Source organism: Lampris incognitus, chromosome 10 (assembly GCF_029633865.1).
Source record: "Lampris incognitus isolate fLamInc1 chromosome 10, fLamInc1.hap2, whole genome shotgun sequence".
In the NCBI taxonomy this organism is placed as follows: domain Eukaryota; kingdom Metazoa; phylum Chordata; class Actinopteri; order Lampriformes; family Lampridae; genus Lampris; species Lampris incognitus.
In genome coordinates this window covers 1,514,296-1,534,362 of record NC_079220.1, presented here as the reverse complement: position 1 = coordinate 1,534,362, position 20,067 = coordinate 1,514,296, and the positions used below count along the sequence as shown (strand labels likewise).

Genomic DNA, 20,067 nt, shown 5'->3' with positions numbered 1-20,067 from the left:
CTGTCCATATAGGACTTGACATGGCAGGCGTTCTTGGGGCATCCTGATGACATGCCCAGTGCAGCTGGTGTTCAGTGACCGTGGCTTCTATGCTCTTGCAGTTTGTTCTAGCAAGAATCTCAGCATGAGGAACACGGTCACGCCACCTGATCCCCATGATTCGCTGCAGACACCTTATGTGGAACTGCTCCAGCAACCTTAGGTGGTGGCTACATGTGACCCAGGCTTCACAGCTGTATAGGAGAGTTGTGATGCAGACGGCTTTGTAAACAGCAGTTTTGGTGTGCAAGTGGAGGTGTTCGTTTTGGAAGACCTTAGTTCAGAGTTTGCCAAAGGCTACAGAGGCTTGCTTGATTCTATTATGAGTTTCGTGATCAGTGTTGCAGCCCTCAGAAAGGATGCTACCCAGGTATTTGAAAGATGGAGCAACTGACAGTGGTTGGTGATCTATAGTGAAGACAGTCATAGTGGGTGGGGGGCTGAACCTCCATTGGCAAAACACCTCCATCTTGGCGGTGTTAACTGATAGACCCAGCCTACTGTAAGCATTCACAACTGTGGCAAGGATGGTTTGCAGGTCTTCTGGTGTGTGAGCTACAAGAGCACAGTCATCAGCATACTGCAGCTCAAGGACCTGCACTGCAGACAATTTTGTGGTTGCCTGGAACCTTCGGATGTTGAAGAGGTTTCCATCTAGCCTGAAGTCTATTGTGATCCCACTACTGTCTTGCAGATCTTTGTGAAAAAGTTTTGTGACACTTAGTAGGTAAATGTTGAAGAGTACCGGTGCCAGCACACACCCCTGCCTCACTCCAGTGCATACATGAAGGGCGCTGATTCCTGTCCTCCTATGGCCACCCGTGACACCATCCCATCATGGAATTGTGATAGAATGTTCCCAAATTTGCTTGGAAGCACCTCAGTGTTACCTCTTTGGGCGCAGCTAAAGGCAGGGCCGTGGTGCCTGGGCCCACAAGACACAGCAGACAAAGCTCTCCCAGCTGATCCAGCATCAGTTCTCCCAGCCATTAAACAAATACAAACTAAGACGCAGATGTGGACAAATACACTGCATGGACGGTATTGCGTGAGGCCGCCGCAAACGTGAATTTGCACCGCCATCTTCCCACAGAGGAAGCGGAAATAATGGCAGAGGTCTACAATAGATCCTTAAACACCTGTGTTAAATAGCATTTTTATTTGGACACAGGGAGCAGTCTCATTAATGGGTGCATTTATTTTTATGAAACTGTTAGGACCATTTCTGTGAGTTCTGACTTGATTTCGTTTGTTCTTTTTGATCATACTTCCTGCTTCCCTGTCTTCAGCTACACCTCCGATTTTACATCAGGCTTGAGTGATGGCAATGACGGCCTATCAGAGAACAGCAAAAAGGACATGACCAAACGCTCAGCCAACAAAATGTTCAGGAGAAGACCTAGACCCTGCCTTCAGATTACAGGGGTAACCACTTAGTATCTACAGTGCATCCGGAAAGTATTCACACCCCTTCACTTTCCCCACATTTTGTTATGTTACAGCCTTATTCCAAAATTGATTAAATTCCTTTTTTTTCTCATCAATCTACACACAATACACCATAATGCCAAAGTGAAAAAGGTTTTGTAGAAATTTTTGCAAATTTATTAAAAATAAAAAACTGAAATATTGCATGTACATAAGTATTCACACCCTTTGCTATGACACTCAAAATTGAGCTCAGGTTCATCCTGTTTCCACTGATCATCCTTGAGATGTTTCTACATCTTGACTGGAGTCCACCTGTAGTAAATTCAATTGATTGGACATGATTTGGAAAGGCACACGCCTGTCTATATAAGGTCCCACTGTTGACCGTGCATGTCAGAGCAGAAACCAAGCCATGAAGTCAAAGGAATTGTCTGTGGACCTCCGAGACAGGATTGTACCAAGGCACAGATCTGGGGAAGGGTACAAAAAAATGTCTACAGCTTTGAAGGTCCTGAAGAGCACAGTGGTCTCCATCATTCGTAAATGGAAAAAGTTTGGATCCACCAGGACTCTTCCTAGAGCTGGCCGCCCAGCCAAACTGAGCAATCGGGGGAGAAGGGCCTTGGTCAGGGAGGTGACCAAGAACCTGATGGTCACTCTGACAGAGCTCCAGTATTCCTCTGTGGAGATGGGAGAACCTTCCAGAAGGACAACCATCTCTGCAGCACTCCACCAATCAGGCCTTTATGGTAGAGTGGCCAGACGCAAGCCTCTGCTCAGTAAAAGGCACATGACAGCCCACTTGGAGTTTGCCAGAAAGCACCTAAAGGACTCTCGGACCATGAGAAACAAGATTCTCTGGTCTGATGAAACCAAGATTGAACTCTTTGGCCTGAATGCCAAACATCACGTCTGGAGGAAACCAGGCACCGCTCATCACCTTGCTAATACCATCCCTACAGTGAAGCATGGTGGTGGCAGTATCATGCTGTGGGGATGCTCTTCAGCGGCAGGAACTGGGAGACTAGTCAGGATCGAGGGAAAGATGAATGGAGCAAAGTACAGAGAGATCCTTGATGAAAACCTGCTCCAGAGCGCTCAGGACCTCAGACTGGGGCGAAGGTTTACCTTTCAACACGACAACGACCCTAAGCACACAGCCAAGACAACGAAGGAGTGGCTTCGGGACAAGTCTGTGAATGTCCTTGAGTGGCCCAGCCAGAGCCCCGACTTGAGCCCCATTGAACATCTCTGGAAAGACCTGAAAATAGCTGTGCAGCGACGCTCCCCATCTAACCTTACAGAGCTGGAGAGGATCTGCAGTGAAGAATGGGAGAAATACTCCAAATATAGGTGTGCCAAGCTTGTAGCTTCATACCCAAGAAGACTTGAGGCTGTAATCGCTGCCAAGGGTGCCTCAACCAAGTACTGAGTAAAGGCTGTGAATACTTATGTACATGCAATATTTCCGTTTTTTATTTTTAGTAAATTTGCAGAAATTTCTGCAAAACCTTTTTCGCTTTGTCATTATGGGGTATTGTGTTTAGATTGATGAGAAAAAAAGGAATTTAATCCATTTTGGAATAAGGCTGTAACACAACAAAATGTGGGGAAAGTGAAGGGCTGTGAATACTTTCCGGATGCACTGTATCTACCTGTCTAGACGTCTATCTACCTACAGTGCTGCTTGAAAGTTTGTGAACCCTCCAGACATGGTCACTGTTTTTGTAAAAAACATTAAAATAAGCTTATTACACATACATCCAAATCCCAATTTGTAAAGCATACCTTCCAAATAATGGACACACACACAAAAAGTGATATATTTTCATTATTTAATTCAACAAAGGTGGTTTATTTCACAAAAACTGAAAATTTAACATGTGCAAAAGTATGTGAACCCTTGTATTAGTCGCTTGGGGCTCCTCCTTTTACAGCCATTACTTCAACCAAACGTCTTCTGTGACCACTAACCAGTCTCTCCCATCTGCTAACGGGGCTTTCTGCCCACTCCTCCTTGCAGAACTCAGCCAGTTGAAAGAGGTTGGAGGGACATCTGGTATGTACCAACTTCTTCAGGTCTCGTCACAACATTTCAATTGGATTAAGATCCGGACTTTGACTGGGCCTATCCAGAGTACGAATCCCCTTTCTCTGAAGCCATTCCTTTGTAGTTTTGCTGGAATGCTTTGGGTAATTGTCTTGTTGCATAATCCATTTTCGTCCCAGCTTCAACTCCCTGACTGATGGCAGGAGATTCTGGTCAAGAATTTGTTGATATGCCGGAGAATTCATGGTTCCTTAGATAATATGGAGTTGTCCAGGTCCAGAAGCAGAAAAGCAGCCCCAGACCTTCACATTTCCACCACCATGCTTCACTGTTGGGAGGAGGTTCTTTTCTTCATATGCAGTGTTGGCTTTTCTCCAAACATGTTGGTTTTGATTGTGACCAAATAATTCCATTTTGGACTCGTCTGTCCAGAGAATGGACTTCCAGAAGGCCTCTGGTTTGTCCAAGTGCTCTCTGGCAAAGTTGAAACGGGCAGCTTTGTTCTTTTTTGAGAGCAGAGGCTTCCTTCTAGCAACCCTCCCATGAACGTCATGGCTATTCAACTTCCGTCTGATTGTAGACGCATGCACATTTGTCCCAGATGCTACCAGAGAGGTGTGCAACTCTCTAGAGGTGATGTGTGGGTTGGCCTTTACCTGATGTATTATTTTTCTGGTGCTTCTGGGTGATAGTTTTGATGGGCGTCCACTTCTAGGCAGAGTTGCTGTCATGTTGAAGGCCGTCCATTTGTAAATTATTTGTCTTACAGTGGATGGATGGAGCTGGAATCTCTTGGAGATGGTCTTATAGCCCTCCCCAGACTGATGGGCTGTCACTACCCTCTTCTTCATGTCCTCGCATATCTCCTTTGCTCTCGGCATTGTTGATTTGTATGGGACCACAGTGGTTTGGTTGGTTTCCTCTCTCTTTTAATTAGTGCAGGCCAAACCCTTTCCCAAGGATGTCTCATTTCATTGGTCTGCTTAAATGATTAATTAAGCACCCAAATGTGTTTCACCCGAGTCTGTTACCTGCTTGACTTAACCAATGCAGCTGGGGTTCACTTACTTTTGCACATACACTAATTCCATGTTTCATGTAGTTTTTGGGCTTCTTAAACAAGTCCCACTAAACAAGTACATGCAACTGATAAACATACATCTGACATTTCATACATAGAAACTGGTGATGATAGAATAAGAAAATCATGGTAAAACAACAGAAACATCTAAACTGCTCAAGGGGTTCACATACTTTCAAGCAGCACTGTATATGTCTATCTGTCTATACATCTACGTATCTGTGTGTGTGTGTGTGTGTGTGTGTGTGTGTGTGTGTGTGTGTGTGTGTGTGTGTGTGTGTGTGTGTGTGTGTGTGTGTGTCTGGTCAGCTGTCAGACTTGGTGGATCGTGTGGTGGAGTGTCGGCTGCAGACTCATAACAGCAAGATGGTGACTTTTAAATTTGACCTGGATGGAGACAATCCTGAGGACATCGCTGCCATCATGGTGAGATTTATTTACTATAGTACGCTGTTACTCTATGAAAAGTGCTGCTGTTTGTGTAAAATGTGTGAGTTTGTGTGTGTGTGTGTGTGTGTGTGTAGGTGAAGAGTGAGTTCATTCTCTCCTCAGAGAAAGAAAGATTTATCCACCGGCTGTGTGACATCATCAAGAGAGCAGAGCTGATGATGCATCAGATTCAGCCAATCACTGCAGCCGATACTGACGGGATCCCCCCCCTCCCCACCCCAGACCTCCCTGCATCGCAGGTGTGTTTCCTTGTGTGTATGTGTGTGTGTGTGTGTGTGTGTGTGTGTGTGTGTGTGTGTGTGTACCTGTACTGAACGTTGTCTTGTTCTTCTCAGGGACTTGTAAGAACTGTGTCATCCTCTTCACTGCCAGGTAAGACCCCCAAACAAGGTGAAGGACAGAAGACATGTAGACACACACACACCAACACCCACACACACATATGCAGATTATTATTATCTGTATTATATGTTCATAATATTAGTAGTATTATAAGGTGTGGTATTGTATGAGGAAGTCGGGAGTGGCAGAGAAGTATGTAGGAGTGGTGCAGGATACGTATGAGGGAAGTGTGACGGTGGTGAGGTGGGTGGTTGGAATGACAGATGGGTTCAAGGTGGAGGTGGGATTACATCAAGGATCGGCTCTGAGCCCTTTCTTGTTTGCAGTGGTGATGGACAGGTTGACGGACAAGATCAGTCAGGAGTCTCTGTGGACGATGATGTTTGCGGATGACATTGTGATCTGTAGGGAGAGTAGGGTGCAGGTGGAGGAGAGCCTGGAGAGGTGGAGGTATGCACTGGAGAGAAGAGGAATGAAAGTCAGTAGGAGCAAGACGGAATACCTATGTGTGAATGAGAGGGAGGACAGTGGAATGGTCAGGATGCAAGGAGTGGAGGTGACGAAGGCATATGAGTTTAAATACTTGGGGTCAACTGTCCAAAGTAACGGGGAATGCAGGAGAGAAGAGAGGTGAAGAAGAGAGTGCAGGCAGGGTGGAGTGGGTGGAGAAGAGTGTCAGGAGTGATGTGTGACAGAAGGGTACCAGCAAGAGTTAAAGGGAAGGTTTACAAGATGGTAGTGAGACCAGCTATGTTATATGGTTTGGAGACAGTGGCACTGATGAAAAGACAGGAGGTGGAGGAGCTGGAGGTGGCAGAGATGAAGATGATAAGATTTTCACTGGGAGTGATGAAGAAGGACAGGATTAGGGACCAGTATATTAGAGGGACCGCTCAGGTTGGACGGTTTGGAGACAAAGCAAGAGAGACAAGATGGAGATGGTGTGGACATGTGTGGAGGAGAGATGCTGGGTATACTGGGAGAAGGATGCTGAATATGGAGCTGCCAGGGAAGAGGAGAAGAGGAAGGCCAAAGAGGAGGTTTATGGATGTGGTGAGGGAGGACATGCAGGTGGCTGGTGTGACAGAGGAAGACGCAGAGGACAGGAAGACAAGACATGGAAACGGATGATCTGCTGTGGCGCCCCCTGACGGGAGCAGCTGGAAATAGTAGTAGTAGTATATATTGATAATATTAGTAGTGTTATGTTGATAATAATTAGTAGTATTATATGTTGATAATATTAGTAGTGTTATGTTGATAATAATTAGTAGTGTTATATGTTGATAATAATTAGTAGTGTTATATGTTGATAATATTAGTAGTGTTATGTTGATAATAATTAGTAGTATTACATGTTAATATTAGTAGTGTTATGTTGATAATAATTAGTAGTACTATATGTTGATAATATTAGTAGTGTTATGTTGATAATAATTAGTAGTATTATATGTTGATAATATTAGTAGTGTTATGTTGATAATAATTAGTAGTATTACATGTTGATAATATTAGTAGTGTTATGTTGATAATAATTAGTAGTATTATATGTTGATAATAGTAGTGTTATGTTGATAATAATTAGTAGTGTTATATGTTGATAATATTAGTAGTGTTATGTTGATAGTAATTAGTAGTGTTATATGTTGATAATAATTAGTAGCATTATATGTTGATAATATTAGTAGTGTTATGTTGATAATAATTAGTAGTATTACATGTTAATATTAGTAGTGTTATTTTGATAATAATTAGTAGTATTATATGTTGATAATATTAGTAGTGTTATGTTGATAATAATTAGTAGTATTATATGTTGATAATATTAGTAGTGTTATGTTGATAATAATTAGTAGTATTATATGTTGATAATATTAGTAGTGTTATGTTGATAATAATTAGTAGTATTATATGTTGATAATATTAGTAGTGTTATTTTGATAATAATTAGTAGTGTTATATGTTGATAATATTAGTAGTGTTATGTTGATAGTAATTAGTAGTGTTATATGTTGATAATAATTAGTAGTATTATATGTTGATAATATTAGTAGTGTTATGTTGATAATAATTAGTAGTATTACATGTTAATATTAGTAGTGTTATTTTGATAATAATTAGTAGTATTATATGTTGATAATATTAGTAGTGTTATGTTGATAATAATTAGTAGTATTATATGTTGATAATATTAGTAGTGTTATGTTGATAATAATTAGTAGTATTATATGTTGATAATATTAGTAGTGTTATGTTGATAATAATTAGTAGTATTATATGTTGATAATAGTAGTGTTATGTTGATAATAATTAGTAGTGTTATATGTTGATAATATTAGTAGTGTTATGTTGATAGTAATTAGTAGTGTTATATGTTGATAATAATTAGTAGTATTATATGTTGATAATATTAGTAGTGTTATGTTGATAATAATTAGTAGTATTATATGTTGATAATATTAGTAGTGTTATGTTGATAATAATTAGTAGTGTTATATGTTGATAATATTAGTAGTGTTATGTTGATAATAATTAGTAGTATTATATGTTGATAATATTAGTAGTGTTATATGTTGATAATAATTAGTAGTATTATATGTTGATAATATTAGTAGTGTTATGTTGATAATAATTAGTAGTATTATATGTTGATAATATTAGTAGTGTTATGTTGATAATAATTAGTAGTATTATATGTTGATAATATTAGTAGTGTTATGTTGATAATAATTAGTAGTGTTATATGTTGATAATATTAGTAGTGTTATGTTGATAATAATTAGTAGTATTATATGTTGATAATATTAGTAGTGTTATGTTGATAATAATTAGTAGTATTACATGTTGATAATATTAGTAGTGTTATGTTGATAATAATTAGTAGTATTATATGTTGATAATAGTAGTGTTATGTTGACAATAATTAGTAGTATTATATGTTGATAATATTAGTAAAATGGTAAGTGGACTGCATTTATATGGCCCTTTTCTAGTCTGCCGACCCCTCGAAGCTCTTTACAGTGTACACCTCACATCCACCCATTCACACACACATTCACACACTGATGGTGGAGGCTGCCATGCAAGGCGCCAACCTGCTCATCAGGGGCAGTTAGGGGTTCAGTGTCTTGCTCAAAGACACTGTCACGCTCTCTGGAGGAGCCCGGGGATCGAACCAGCAACTTTCTGATTAGCAGATGGCCCGATCTACCTCCTGAGCCAACCCGCCCCAGCAAAGGGGCCAATAGAAACCACCATGGGTGCTTAGTGCTGTAGCCCTTCCCACCAGGCTCAGGACATGGCAACACAACCGCTAAATGCATGCAAGTACACATACACACACGAGAACACACACACAAGACCACATACACATCACACACACAAGAACACACACGCATACACACACACAGGAACACATACACAACACACACACACACACAAGAACACACACACACACACAAGAACACACACACAACACACACACACACAAGAACACACACACATACAGACACACAAGAACACACACACATACACACACACAAGAACACATACACAACACACACACACACACAAGAACACACACACACACACAAGAACACACACACAACACACACACACACACAAGAACACACACACAACACACACACACACACAAGAACACACACACATACAGACACACAAGAACACACACACATACACACACACAAGAACACATACACAACACACACACACACACAAGAACACACACACACACACAAGAACACACACACAACACACACACACACAAGAACACACACACATACAGACACACAAGAACACACACACATACACACACACAAGAACACATACACAACACACACACACACACAAGAACACACACACACACACAAGAACACACACACACACACACACACACACACACACACACAAGAACACACACACAACACACACACACACACAAGAACACACACACATACAGACACACAAGAACACACACACATACACACACACAAGAACACATACACAACACACACACACACACAAGAACACACACACACACACAAGAACACACACACAACACACACACACACAAGAACACACACACATACAGACACACAAGAACACACACACATACACACACACAAGAACACATACACAACACACACACACACACAAGAACACACACACATACACACAAGAACACATACACATTACACACACAAGAACATACACACATACACACACACAAGAACACATACACAACACACATACAGACAAGAACACACACACATACACACACACAAGAACACACACACATACACACACACAAGAACACACACACATACACACACACAAGAACACATACACAACACACACACACACACAAGAACACACACACATACACACACACAAGAACACATACACATCACACATACACGAACACACACACATACACACACACAAGAACACACACAAATCACACACACAAGAACACACACACATACACACACACAAGAACACATACACATCACACACAAGAACACACACACATACACACACACAAGAACACATACACATCACACACACAAGAACACACACACATACACACACACAAGAACACATACACATCACACATACACGAACACACACACATACACACACACAAGAACACACACACATCACACACACAAGAACACACACAAATACACACACACAAGAACACATACACATCACACACACAAGAACACACACACATACACACACACAAGAACACATACAGATCACACACACAAGAACACACACACATACACACACACAAGAACACACACACATACACACACACAAGAACACACACACATCACACACACAAGAACACACACACATACACACACACAAGAACACATACACATCACACACACAAGAACACACACACATACACACACACGTAAACATACAAGAACACATACACATCACACACACAAGAACACACACACATACACACACACAAGAACACATACACATCACACACACAAGAACACACACACATACACACACACAAGAACACATACACATCACACATACACGAACACACACACATACACACACACAAGAACACACACACATCACACACACAAGAACACACACAAATACACACACACAAGAACACATACACATCACACACACAAGAACACACACACATACACACACACAAGAACACATACAGATCACACACATAAGAACACACACACATAAACATACAAGAACACATACACATACACACACAAGAACACATACACAACACACGCACACAAGAACACATACACAACACACACACACAAGAACACATACACAACACACACACAAGAACACATACACAACACACACACACGAACACATACACAACACACGCACACAAGAACACATACACAACACACACACACAAGAACACATACACAACACACACACACAAGAACACATACACAACACACACACACAAGAACACGTACACAACACACACACACGAACACATACACACACACACAAGAACACATACACACACAAGAACAAATACACATCACACATACACATCACACACACAAGAACACATACACATACACACACACACCACACCACACCACACACACACAGACACACCACACACACACACACACACACACACACACAGACGCATTCATGTGACGAACACAAGCTGACTCCGCCCCCTCCCCAAGACAGCGCTGCCAGTTACTGCTGCTTCCTGGAGTCCGGCCATAGTCGGATCTGACGAGACCGGGGCGCGGACCCCGGTCCCCCGTGGGCCCCTGCTTAGACCGCTACACCACCACAGACCCTGGTCCCCCGTGGGCCCCGACACAAAGCCCCTGCTTAGACCGCTACACCAGCGTGGACCCCGGTCCCCCGTGGGCCCCTGCTTAGACCGCTACACCACCACAGACCCTGGTCCCCCGTGGGCCCCGACACAAAGCCCCTGCTTAGACCGCTACACCAGCGTGGACCCTGGTCCCCCGTGGGCCCCTGCTTAGACCGCTACACCACCGTGGACCCTGGTCCCCCGTGGGCCCCTGCTTAGACCGCTACACCACCGTGGACCCTGGTCCCCCGTGGGCCCCTGCTTAGACCGCTACACCACTGTGGACCCTGGTCCCCAGTGGGCACCTGCCCCGACACAAAGCCCCTGCTTAGACCGCTACACCACCGTGGACCCTGGTCCCCAGTGGGCCCCTGCTTAGACCGCTACACCACCGTGGACCCTGGTCCCCAGTGGGCCCCTGCTTAGACCGCTACACCACCGTGGACCCTGGTCCCCAGTGGGCCCCTGCTTAGACCGCTACACCACCGTGGACCCTGGTCCCCAGTGGGCCCCGACACAAAGCCCCTGCTTAGACCGCTACACCACCGTGGACCCTGGTCCCCAGTGGACCCCGACACAAAGCCCCTGCTTTGACCGCTACACCACCGTGGACCCTGGTCCCCAGTGGACCCCGACACAAAGCCCCTGCTTAGACCGCTACACCAACGTGGACCCTGGTCCCCAGTGGACCCCGACACAAAGCCCCTGCTTAGACCGCTACACCAACGTGGACCCTGGTCCCCAGTGGGCCCCGACACAAAGCCCCTGCTTAGACCGCTACACCACCGTGGACCCTGGTCCCCAGTGGACCCCGACACAAAGCCCCTGCTTAGACCGCTACACCACCACAGACCCTGGTCCCCAGTGGGCCCCGACACAAAGCCCCTGCTTAGACCACTACACCACCGTGGACCCTGGTCCCCAGTGGACCCCGACACAAAGCCCCTGCTTAGACCGCTACACCACCGTGGACCCTGGTCCCCAGTGGACCCCGACACAAAGCCCCTGCTTAGACCGCTACACCACCACAGACCCTGGTCCCCAGTGGACCCCGACACAAAGCCCCTGCTTAGACCACTACACCACCGTGGACCCTGGTCCCCAGTGGACCCCGACACAAAGCCCCTGCTTAGACCGCTACACCACCGTGGACCCTGGTCCCCAGTGGACCCCGACACAAAGCCCCTGCTTAGACCGCTACACCAGCGTGGACCCTGGTCCCCCGTGGGCCCCTGCTTAGACCGCTACACCACCGTGGACCCTGGTCCCCCGTGGGCCCCTGCTTAGACCGCTACACCACCGTGGACCCTGGTCCCCCGTGGGCCCCTGCTTAGACCGCTACACCACTGTGGACCCTGGTCCCCAGTGGGCACCTGCCCCGACACAAAGCCCCTGCTTAGACCGCTACACCACCGTGGACCCTGGTCCCCAGTGGGCCCCTGCTTAGACCGCTACACCACCGTGGACCCTGGTCCCCAGTGGGCCCCTGCTTAGACCGCTACACCACCGTGGACCCTGGTCCCCAGTGGGCCCCTGCTTAGACCGCTACACCACCGTGGACCCTGGTCCCCAGTGGGCCCCGACACAAAGCCCCTGCTTAGACCGCTACACCAACGTGGACCCTGGTCCCCAGTGGACCCCGACACAAAGCCCCTGCTTAGACCGCTACACCAACGTGGACCCTGGTCCCCAGTGGGCCCCGACACAAAGCCCCTGCTTAGACCGCTACACCACCGTGGACCCTGGTCCCCAGTGGACCCCGACACAAAGCCCCTGCTTAGACCGCTACACCACCACAGACCCTGGTCCCCAGTGGGCCCCGACACAAAGCCCCTGCTTAGACCACTACACCACCGTGGACCCTGGTCCCCAGTGGACCCCGACACAAAGCCCCTGCTTAGACCGCTACACCACCGTGGACCCTGGTCCCCAGTGGACCCCGACACAAAGCCCCTGCTTAGACCGCTACACCACCACAGACCCTGGTCCCCAGTGGACCCCGACACAAAGCCCCTGCTTAGACCACTACACCACCGTGGACCCTGGTCCCCAGTGGACCCCGACACAAAGCCCCTGCTTAGACCGCTACACCACCGTGGACCCTGGTCCCCAGTGGACCCCGACACAAAGCCCCTGCTTAGACCGCTACACCACCGTGGACCCTGGTCCCCAGTGGGCCCCGACACAAAGCCCCTGCTTAGACCGCTACACCACCGTGGACCCTGGTCCCCAGTGGACCCCGACACAAAGCCCCTGCTTAGACCGCTACACCACCGTGGACCCTGGTCCCCAGTGGGCACCTGCTTAGACCGCTACACCACCGTGGACCCTGGTCCCCAGTGGGCCCCGACACAAAGCCCCTGCTTAGACCGCTACACCACCGTGGACCCTGGTCCCCCGTGGGCCCCGACACAAAGCCCCTGCTTAGACCGCTACACCACCGTGGACCCTGGTCCCCAGTGGACCCCGACACAAAGCCCCTGCTTAGACCGCTACACCACCGTGGACCCTGGTCCCCAGTGGACCCCGACACAAAGCCCCTGCTTAGACCGCTACACCACCACAGACCCTGGTCCCCAGTGGGCCCCGACACAAAGCCCCTGCTTAGACCGCTACACCACCGTGGACCCTGGTCCCCAGTGGGCCCCGACACAAAGCCCCTGCTTAGACCGCTACACCACCGTGGACCCTGGTCCCCAGTGGGCACCTGCTTAGACCGCTACACCACCGTGGACCCTGGTCCCCAGTGGGCCCCGACACAAAGCCCCTGCTTAGACCGCTACACCACCGTGGACCCTGGTCCCCAGTGGGCACCTGCTTAGACCGCTACACCAACGTGGACCCTGGTCCCCAGTGGGCCCCGACACAAAGCCCCTGCTTAGACCGCTACACCACCGTGGACCCTGGTCCCCAGTGGGCACCTGCTTAGACCGCTACACCAACGTGGACCCTGGTCCCCAGTGGGCCCCTGCTTAGACCGCTACACCACCGTGGACCCTGGTCCCCAGTGGGCCCCGACACAAAGCCCCTGCTTAGACCGCTACACCACCGTGGACCCTGGTCCCCAGTGGACCCCGACACAAAGCCCCTGCTTAGACCGCTACACCACCGTGGACCCTGGTCCCCAGTGGGCCCCGACACAAAGCCCCTGCTTAGACCGCTACACCACCGTGGACCCTGGTCCCCAGTGGGCCCCTGCTTAGACCGCTACACCACCACAGACCCTGGTCCCCAGTGGGCCCCGACACAAAGCCCCTGCTTAGACCGCTACACCACCGTGGACCCTGGTCCCCAGTGGACCCCGACACAAAGCCCCTGCTTAGACCACTACACCACCACAGACCCTGGTCCCCAGTGGGCCCCGACACAAAGCCCCTGCTTAGACCGCTACACCACCGTGGACCCTGGTCCCCAGTGGACCCCGACACAAAGCCCCTGCTTAGACCGCTACACCACCGTGGACCCTGGTCCCCAGTGGGCCCCGACACAAAGCCCCTGCTTAGACCGCTATACCAACGTGGACCCTGGTCCCCAGTGGACCCCGACACAAAGCCCCTGCTTAGACCACTACACCACCACAGACCCTGGTCCCCAGTGGGCCCCGACACAAAGCCCCTGCTTAGACCGCTACACCACCGTGGACCCTGGTCCCCAGTGGGCCCCGACACAAAGCCCCTGCTTAGACCGCTACACCACCGTGGACCCTGGTCCCCAGTGGGCCCCGACACAAAGCCCCTGCTTAGACCGCTACACCACCGTGGACCCTGGTCCCCAGTGGGCCCCGACACAAAGCCCCTGCTTAGACCGCTACACCAACGTGGACCCTGGTCCCCAGTGGACCCCGACACAAAGCCCCTGCTTAGACCGCTACACCACCGTGGACCCTGGTCCCCAGTGGGCCCCGACACAAAGCCCCTGCTTAGACCGCTACACCACCGTGGACCCTGGTCCCCAGTGGGCCCCGACACAAAGCCCCTGCTTAGACCGCTACACCACCGTGGACCCTGGTCCCCAGTGGGCACCTGCTTAGACCGCTACACCACCGTGGACCCTGGTCCCCAGTGGGCCCCGACACAAAGCCCCTGCTTAGACCGCTACACCACCGTGGACCCTGGTCCCCAGTGGGCACCTGCTTAGACCACTACACCAACGTGGACCCTGGTCCCCAGTGGGCCCCGACACAAAGCCCCTGCTTAGACCGCTACACCACCGTGGACCCTGGTCCCCAGTGGGCCCCTGCTTAGACCGCTACACCACCGTGGACCCCGGTCCCCAGTGGACCCCGACACAAAGCCCCTGCTTAGACCGCTACACCACCGTGGACCCTGGTCCCCAGTGGGCCCCTGCTTAGACCGCTACACCACCACAGACCCTGGTCCCCAGTGGGCCCCGACACAAAGCCCCTGCTTAGACCGCTACACCACCGTGGACCCCGGTCCCCAGTGGACCCCGACACAAAGCCCCTGCTTAGACCGCTACACCACCGTGGACCCTGGTCCCCAGTGGACCCCGACACAAAGCCCCTGCTTAGACCGCTACACCACCGTGGACCCTGGTCCCCAGTGGACCCCGACACAAAGCCCCTGCTTAGACCGCTACACCACCGTGGACCCCGGTCCCCAGTGGACCCCGACACAAAGCCCCTGCTTAGACCGCTACACCACCGTGGACCCTGGTCCCCAGTGGACCCCGACACAAAGCCCCTGCTTAGACCGCTACACCACCGTGGACCCCGGTCCCCAGTGGACCCCGACACAAAGCCCCTGCTTAGACCGCTACACCACCGTGGACCCTGGTCCCCAGTGGACCCCGACACAAAGCCCCTGCTTAGACCACTACACCACCACAGACCCTGGTCCCCAGTGGGCCCCGACACAAAGCCCCTGCTTAGACCGCTACACCACCGTGGACCCTGGTCCCCAGTGGACCCTGACACAAAGCCCCTGCTTAGACCACTACACCACCACAGACCCTGGTCCCCAGTGGGCCCCGACACAAAGCCCCTGCTTAGACCGCTACACCACCGTGGACCCTGGTCCCCAGTGGGCCCCGACACAAAGCCCCTGCTTAGACCGCTACACCACCGTGGACCCTGGTCCCCAGTGGGCCCCGACACAAAGCCCCTGCTTAGACCGCTACACCACCGTGGACCCTGGTCCCCAGTGGGCCCCGACACAAAGCCCCTGCTTAGACCGCTACACCACCGTGGACCCTGGTCCCCAGTGGACCCCGACACAAAGCCCCTGCTTAGACCGCTACACCACCGTGGACCCTGGTCCCCAGTGGGCCCCGACACAAAGCCCCTGCTTAGACCGCTACACCACCGTGGACCCCGGTCCCCAGTGGACACCGACACAAAGCCCCTGCTTAGACCGCTACACCACCACAGACCCTGGTCCCCAGTGGGCCCCGACACAAAGCCCCTGCTTAGACCGCTACACCACCGTGGACCCTGGTCCCCAGTGGGCCCCGACACAAAGCCCCTGCTTAGACCGCTACACCACCGTGGACCCTGGTCCCCCGTGGGCCCCTGCTTAGACCGCTACACCACCGTGGACCCTGGTCCCCCGTGGGCCCCTGCTTAGACCGCTACACCACCGTGGACCCTGGTCCCCAGTGGGCCCCGACACAAAGCCCCTGCTTAGACCGCTACACCACCGTGGACCCTGGTCCCCAGTGGACCCCGACACAAAGCCCCTGCTTAGACCGCTACACCACCGTGGACCCTGGTCCCCAGTGGGCCCCGACACAAAGCCCCTGCTTAGACCGCTACACCACCGTGGACCCTGGTCCCCAGTGGGCACCTGCTTAGACCGCTACACCACCGTGGACCCTGGTCCCCAGTGGGCCCCGACACAAAGCCCCTGCTTAGACCGCTACACCACCGTGGACCCTGGTCCCCAGTGGGCACCTGCTTAGACCGCTACACCAACGTGGACCCTGGTCCCCAGTGGGCCCCGACACAAAGCCCCTGCTTAGACCGCTACACCACCGTGGACCCTGGTCCCCAGTGGGCCCCTGCTTAGACCGCTACACCACCGTGGACCCCGGTCCCCAGTGGACCCCGACACAAAGCCCCTGCTTAGACCGCTACACCACCGTGGACCCTGGTCCCCAGTGGGCCCCTGCTTAGACCGCTACACCACCACAGACCCTGGTCCCCAGTGGGCCCCGACACAAAGCCCCTGCTTAGACCGCTACACCACCGTGGACCCCGGTCCCCAGTGGACCCCGACACAAAGCCCCTGCTTAGACCGCTACACCACCGTGGACCCTGGTCCCCAGTGGACCCCGACACAAAGCCCCTGCTTAGACCGCTACACCACCGTGGACCCTGGTCCCCAGTGGACCCCGACACAAAGCCCCTGCTTAGACCGCTACACCACCGTGGACCCCGGTCCCCAGTGGACCCCGACACAAAGCCCCTGCTTAGACCGCTACACCACCGTGGACCCTGGTCCCCAGTGGACCCCGACACAAAGCCCCTGCTTAGACCGCTACACCACCGTGGACCCCGGTCCCCAGTGGACCCCGACACAAAGCCCCTGCTTAGACCGCTACACCACCGTGGACCCTGGTCCCCAGTGGACCCCGACACAAAGCCCCTGCTTAGACCACTACACCACCACAGACCCTGGTCCCCAGTGGGCCCCGACACAAAGCCCCTGCTTAGACCGCTACACCACCGTGGACCCTGGTCCCCAGTGGACCCCGACACAAAGCCCCTGCTTAGACCACTACACCACCACAGACCCTGGTCCCCAGTGGGCCCCGACACAAAGCCCCTGCTTAGACCGCTACACCACCGTGGACCCTGGTCCCCAGTGGGCCCCGACACAAAGCCCCTGCTTAGACCGCTACACCACCGTGGACCCTGGTCCCCAGTGGGCCCCGACACAAAGCCCCTGCTTAGACCGCTACACCACCGTGGACCCCGGTCCCCAGTGGACACCGACACAAAGCCCCTGCTTAGACCGCTACACCACCACAGACCCTGGTCCCCAGTGGGCCCCGACACAAAGCCCCTGCTTAGACCGCTACACCACCGTGGACCCTGGTCCCCAGTGGGCCCCGACACAAAGCCCCTGCTTAGACCGCTACACCACCGTGGACCCTGGTCCCCCGTGGGCCCCTGCTTAGACCGCTACACCACCGTGGACCCTGGTCCCCCGTGGGCCCCTGCTTAGACCGCTACACCACCGTGGACCCTGGTCCCCAGTGGGCCCCGACACAAAGCCCCTGCTTAGACCGCTACACCACCGTGGACCCTGGTCCCCAGTGGACCCCGACACAAAGCCCCTGCTTAGACCGCTACACCACCGTGGACCCTGGTCCCCAGTGGACCCCGACACAAAGCCCCTGCTTAGACCGCTACACCAACGTGGACCCTGGTCCCCAGTGGACCCCGACACAAAGCCCCTGCTTAGACCGCTACACCACCGTGGACCCTGGTCCCCCGTGGGCCCCTGCTTAGACCGCTACACCACCGTGGACCCTGGTCCCCAGTGGACCCCTACTCTTTTGACTTGAAATGTGTCGGCTTGTCCACGATGAAAGCCGCGGGCTCTGAAGACGGGGTCGGCTTTGACTCACCTCCAAAACACTTCTGCCACTCGCCGCTTCAACCACAATGACCTTTATTTACAAACTCGGAAACGTTCCACACTCATGTTCTAGACTGAGCTGACGACCAAACCAGACGGAAAGAGTCCTCACAGGACCGCTCGCCACCGCCGCTTCACTCACCCGGCATTTAGTGTCCCACCCTCCCCCTCCCACATCACGTCTCCCACCCTCCCCCTCCCACATCACGTCTCCCACCCTCCACCTCCCACATCACGTCTCCCACCCTCCACCTCCCACATCACGTCTCCCACCTACCCCCCTCCCACATCACGTCTCCCACCCTCCACCTCCCACATCACGTCTCCCACCCTCCACCTCCCACATCACGTCTCCCACCTACCCCCCTCCCACATCACGTCTCCCACCCTCCCCCTCCCACATCACATCTCCCACCCTCCCCCTCCCACATCACGTCTCCCACCCTCCCCCTCCCACATCACGTCTCCCACCCTCCACCTCCCACATCACATGTCCTCACTACCCCCCTCCCACATCACATGTCCTCACTACCCCCCTCCCACATCACATGTCCTCACTACCCCCCTCCCACATCACGGGTCCTCACTACTCCCCTCCCACATCACGGGTCCTCACTACCCCCCTCCCACATCACATGTCCTCACTACCCCCCTCCCACATCACATGTCCTCACTACCCCCCTCCCACATCACATGTCCTCACTACTCCCCTCCCACATCACGGGTCCTCACTACCCCCCTCCCACATCACATGTCCTCACTACCCCCCTCCCACATCACGGGTCCTCACTACCCCCCTCCCACATCACATGTCCTCACTACCCCCCTCCCACATCACATGTCCTCACTACTCCCCTCCCACATCACATGTCCTCACTACTCCCCTCCCACATCACATGTCCTCACTACTCCCCTCCCACATCACGGGTCCTCACTACCCCCCTCCCACATCACGTCTCCCACCCTCCACCTCCCACATCACGGGTCCTCACTACCCCCCTCCCACATCACGTCTCCCACCCTCCCCCTCCCACATCACATCTCCCACCCTCCCCCTCCCACATCACGTCTCCCACCCTCCACCTCCCACATCACATGTCCTCACTACTCCCCTCCCACATCACGTGTCCTCACTACTCCCCTCCCAAATCACATGTCCTCACTACCCCCCTCCCACATCACATGTCCTCACTACCCC

General features: G+C 51.9%; 1 protein-coding gene across 1 annotated transcript in view; it reads left to right on the top strand.

Annotated features, from left to right (window-relative positions):
* Nucleotides 1-20,067, top strand: part of wnk4b (WNK lysine deficient protein kinase 4b) — a 96,342-nt gene that overhangs the window by 49,419 nt on the left and 26,856 nt on the right. Inside the window, exons 11-14 of the mRNA XM_056287554.1 lie at nt 1,329-1,464; nt 4,911-5,027; nt 5,126-5,290; nt 5,387-5,423. Coding sequence (XP_056143529.1) covers nt 1,329-1,464; nt 4,911-5,027; nt 5,126-5,290; nt 5,387-5,423 — 455 coding nt within the window. The remainder of the gene's footprint in view (nt 1-1,328; nt 1,465-4,910; nt 5,028-5,125; nt 5,291-5,386; nt 5,424-20,067) is intronic.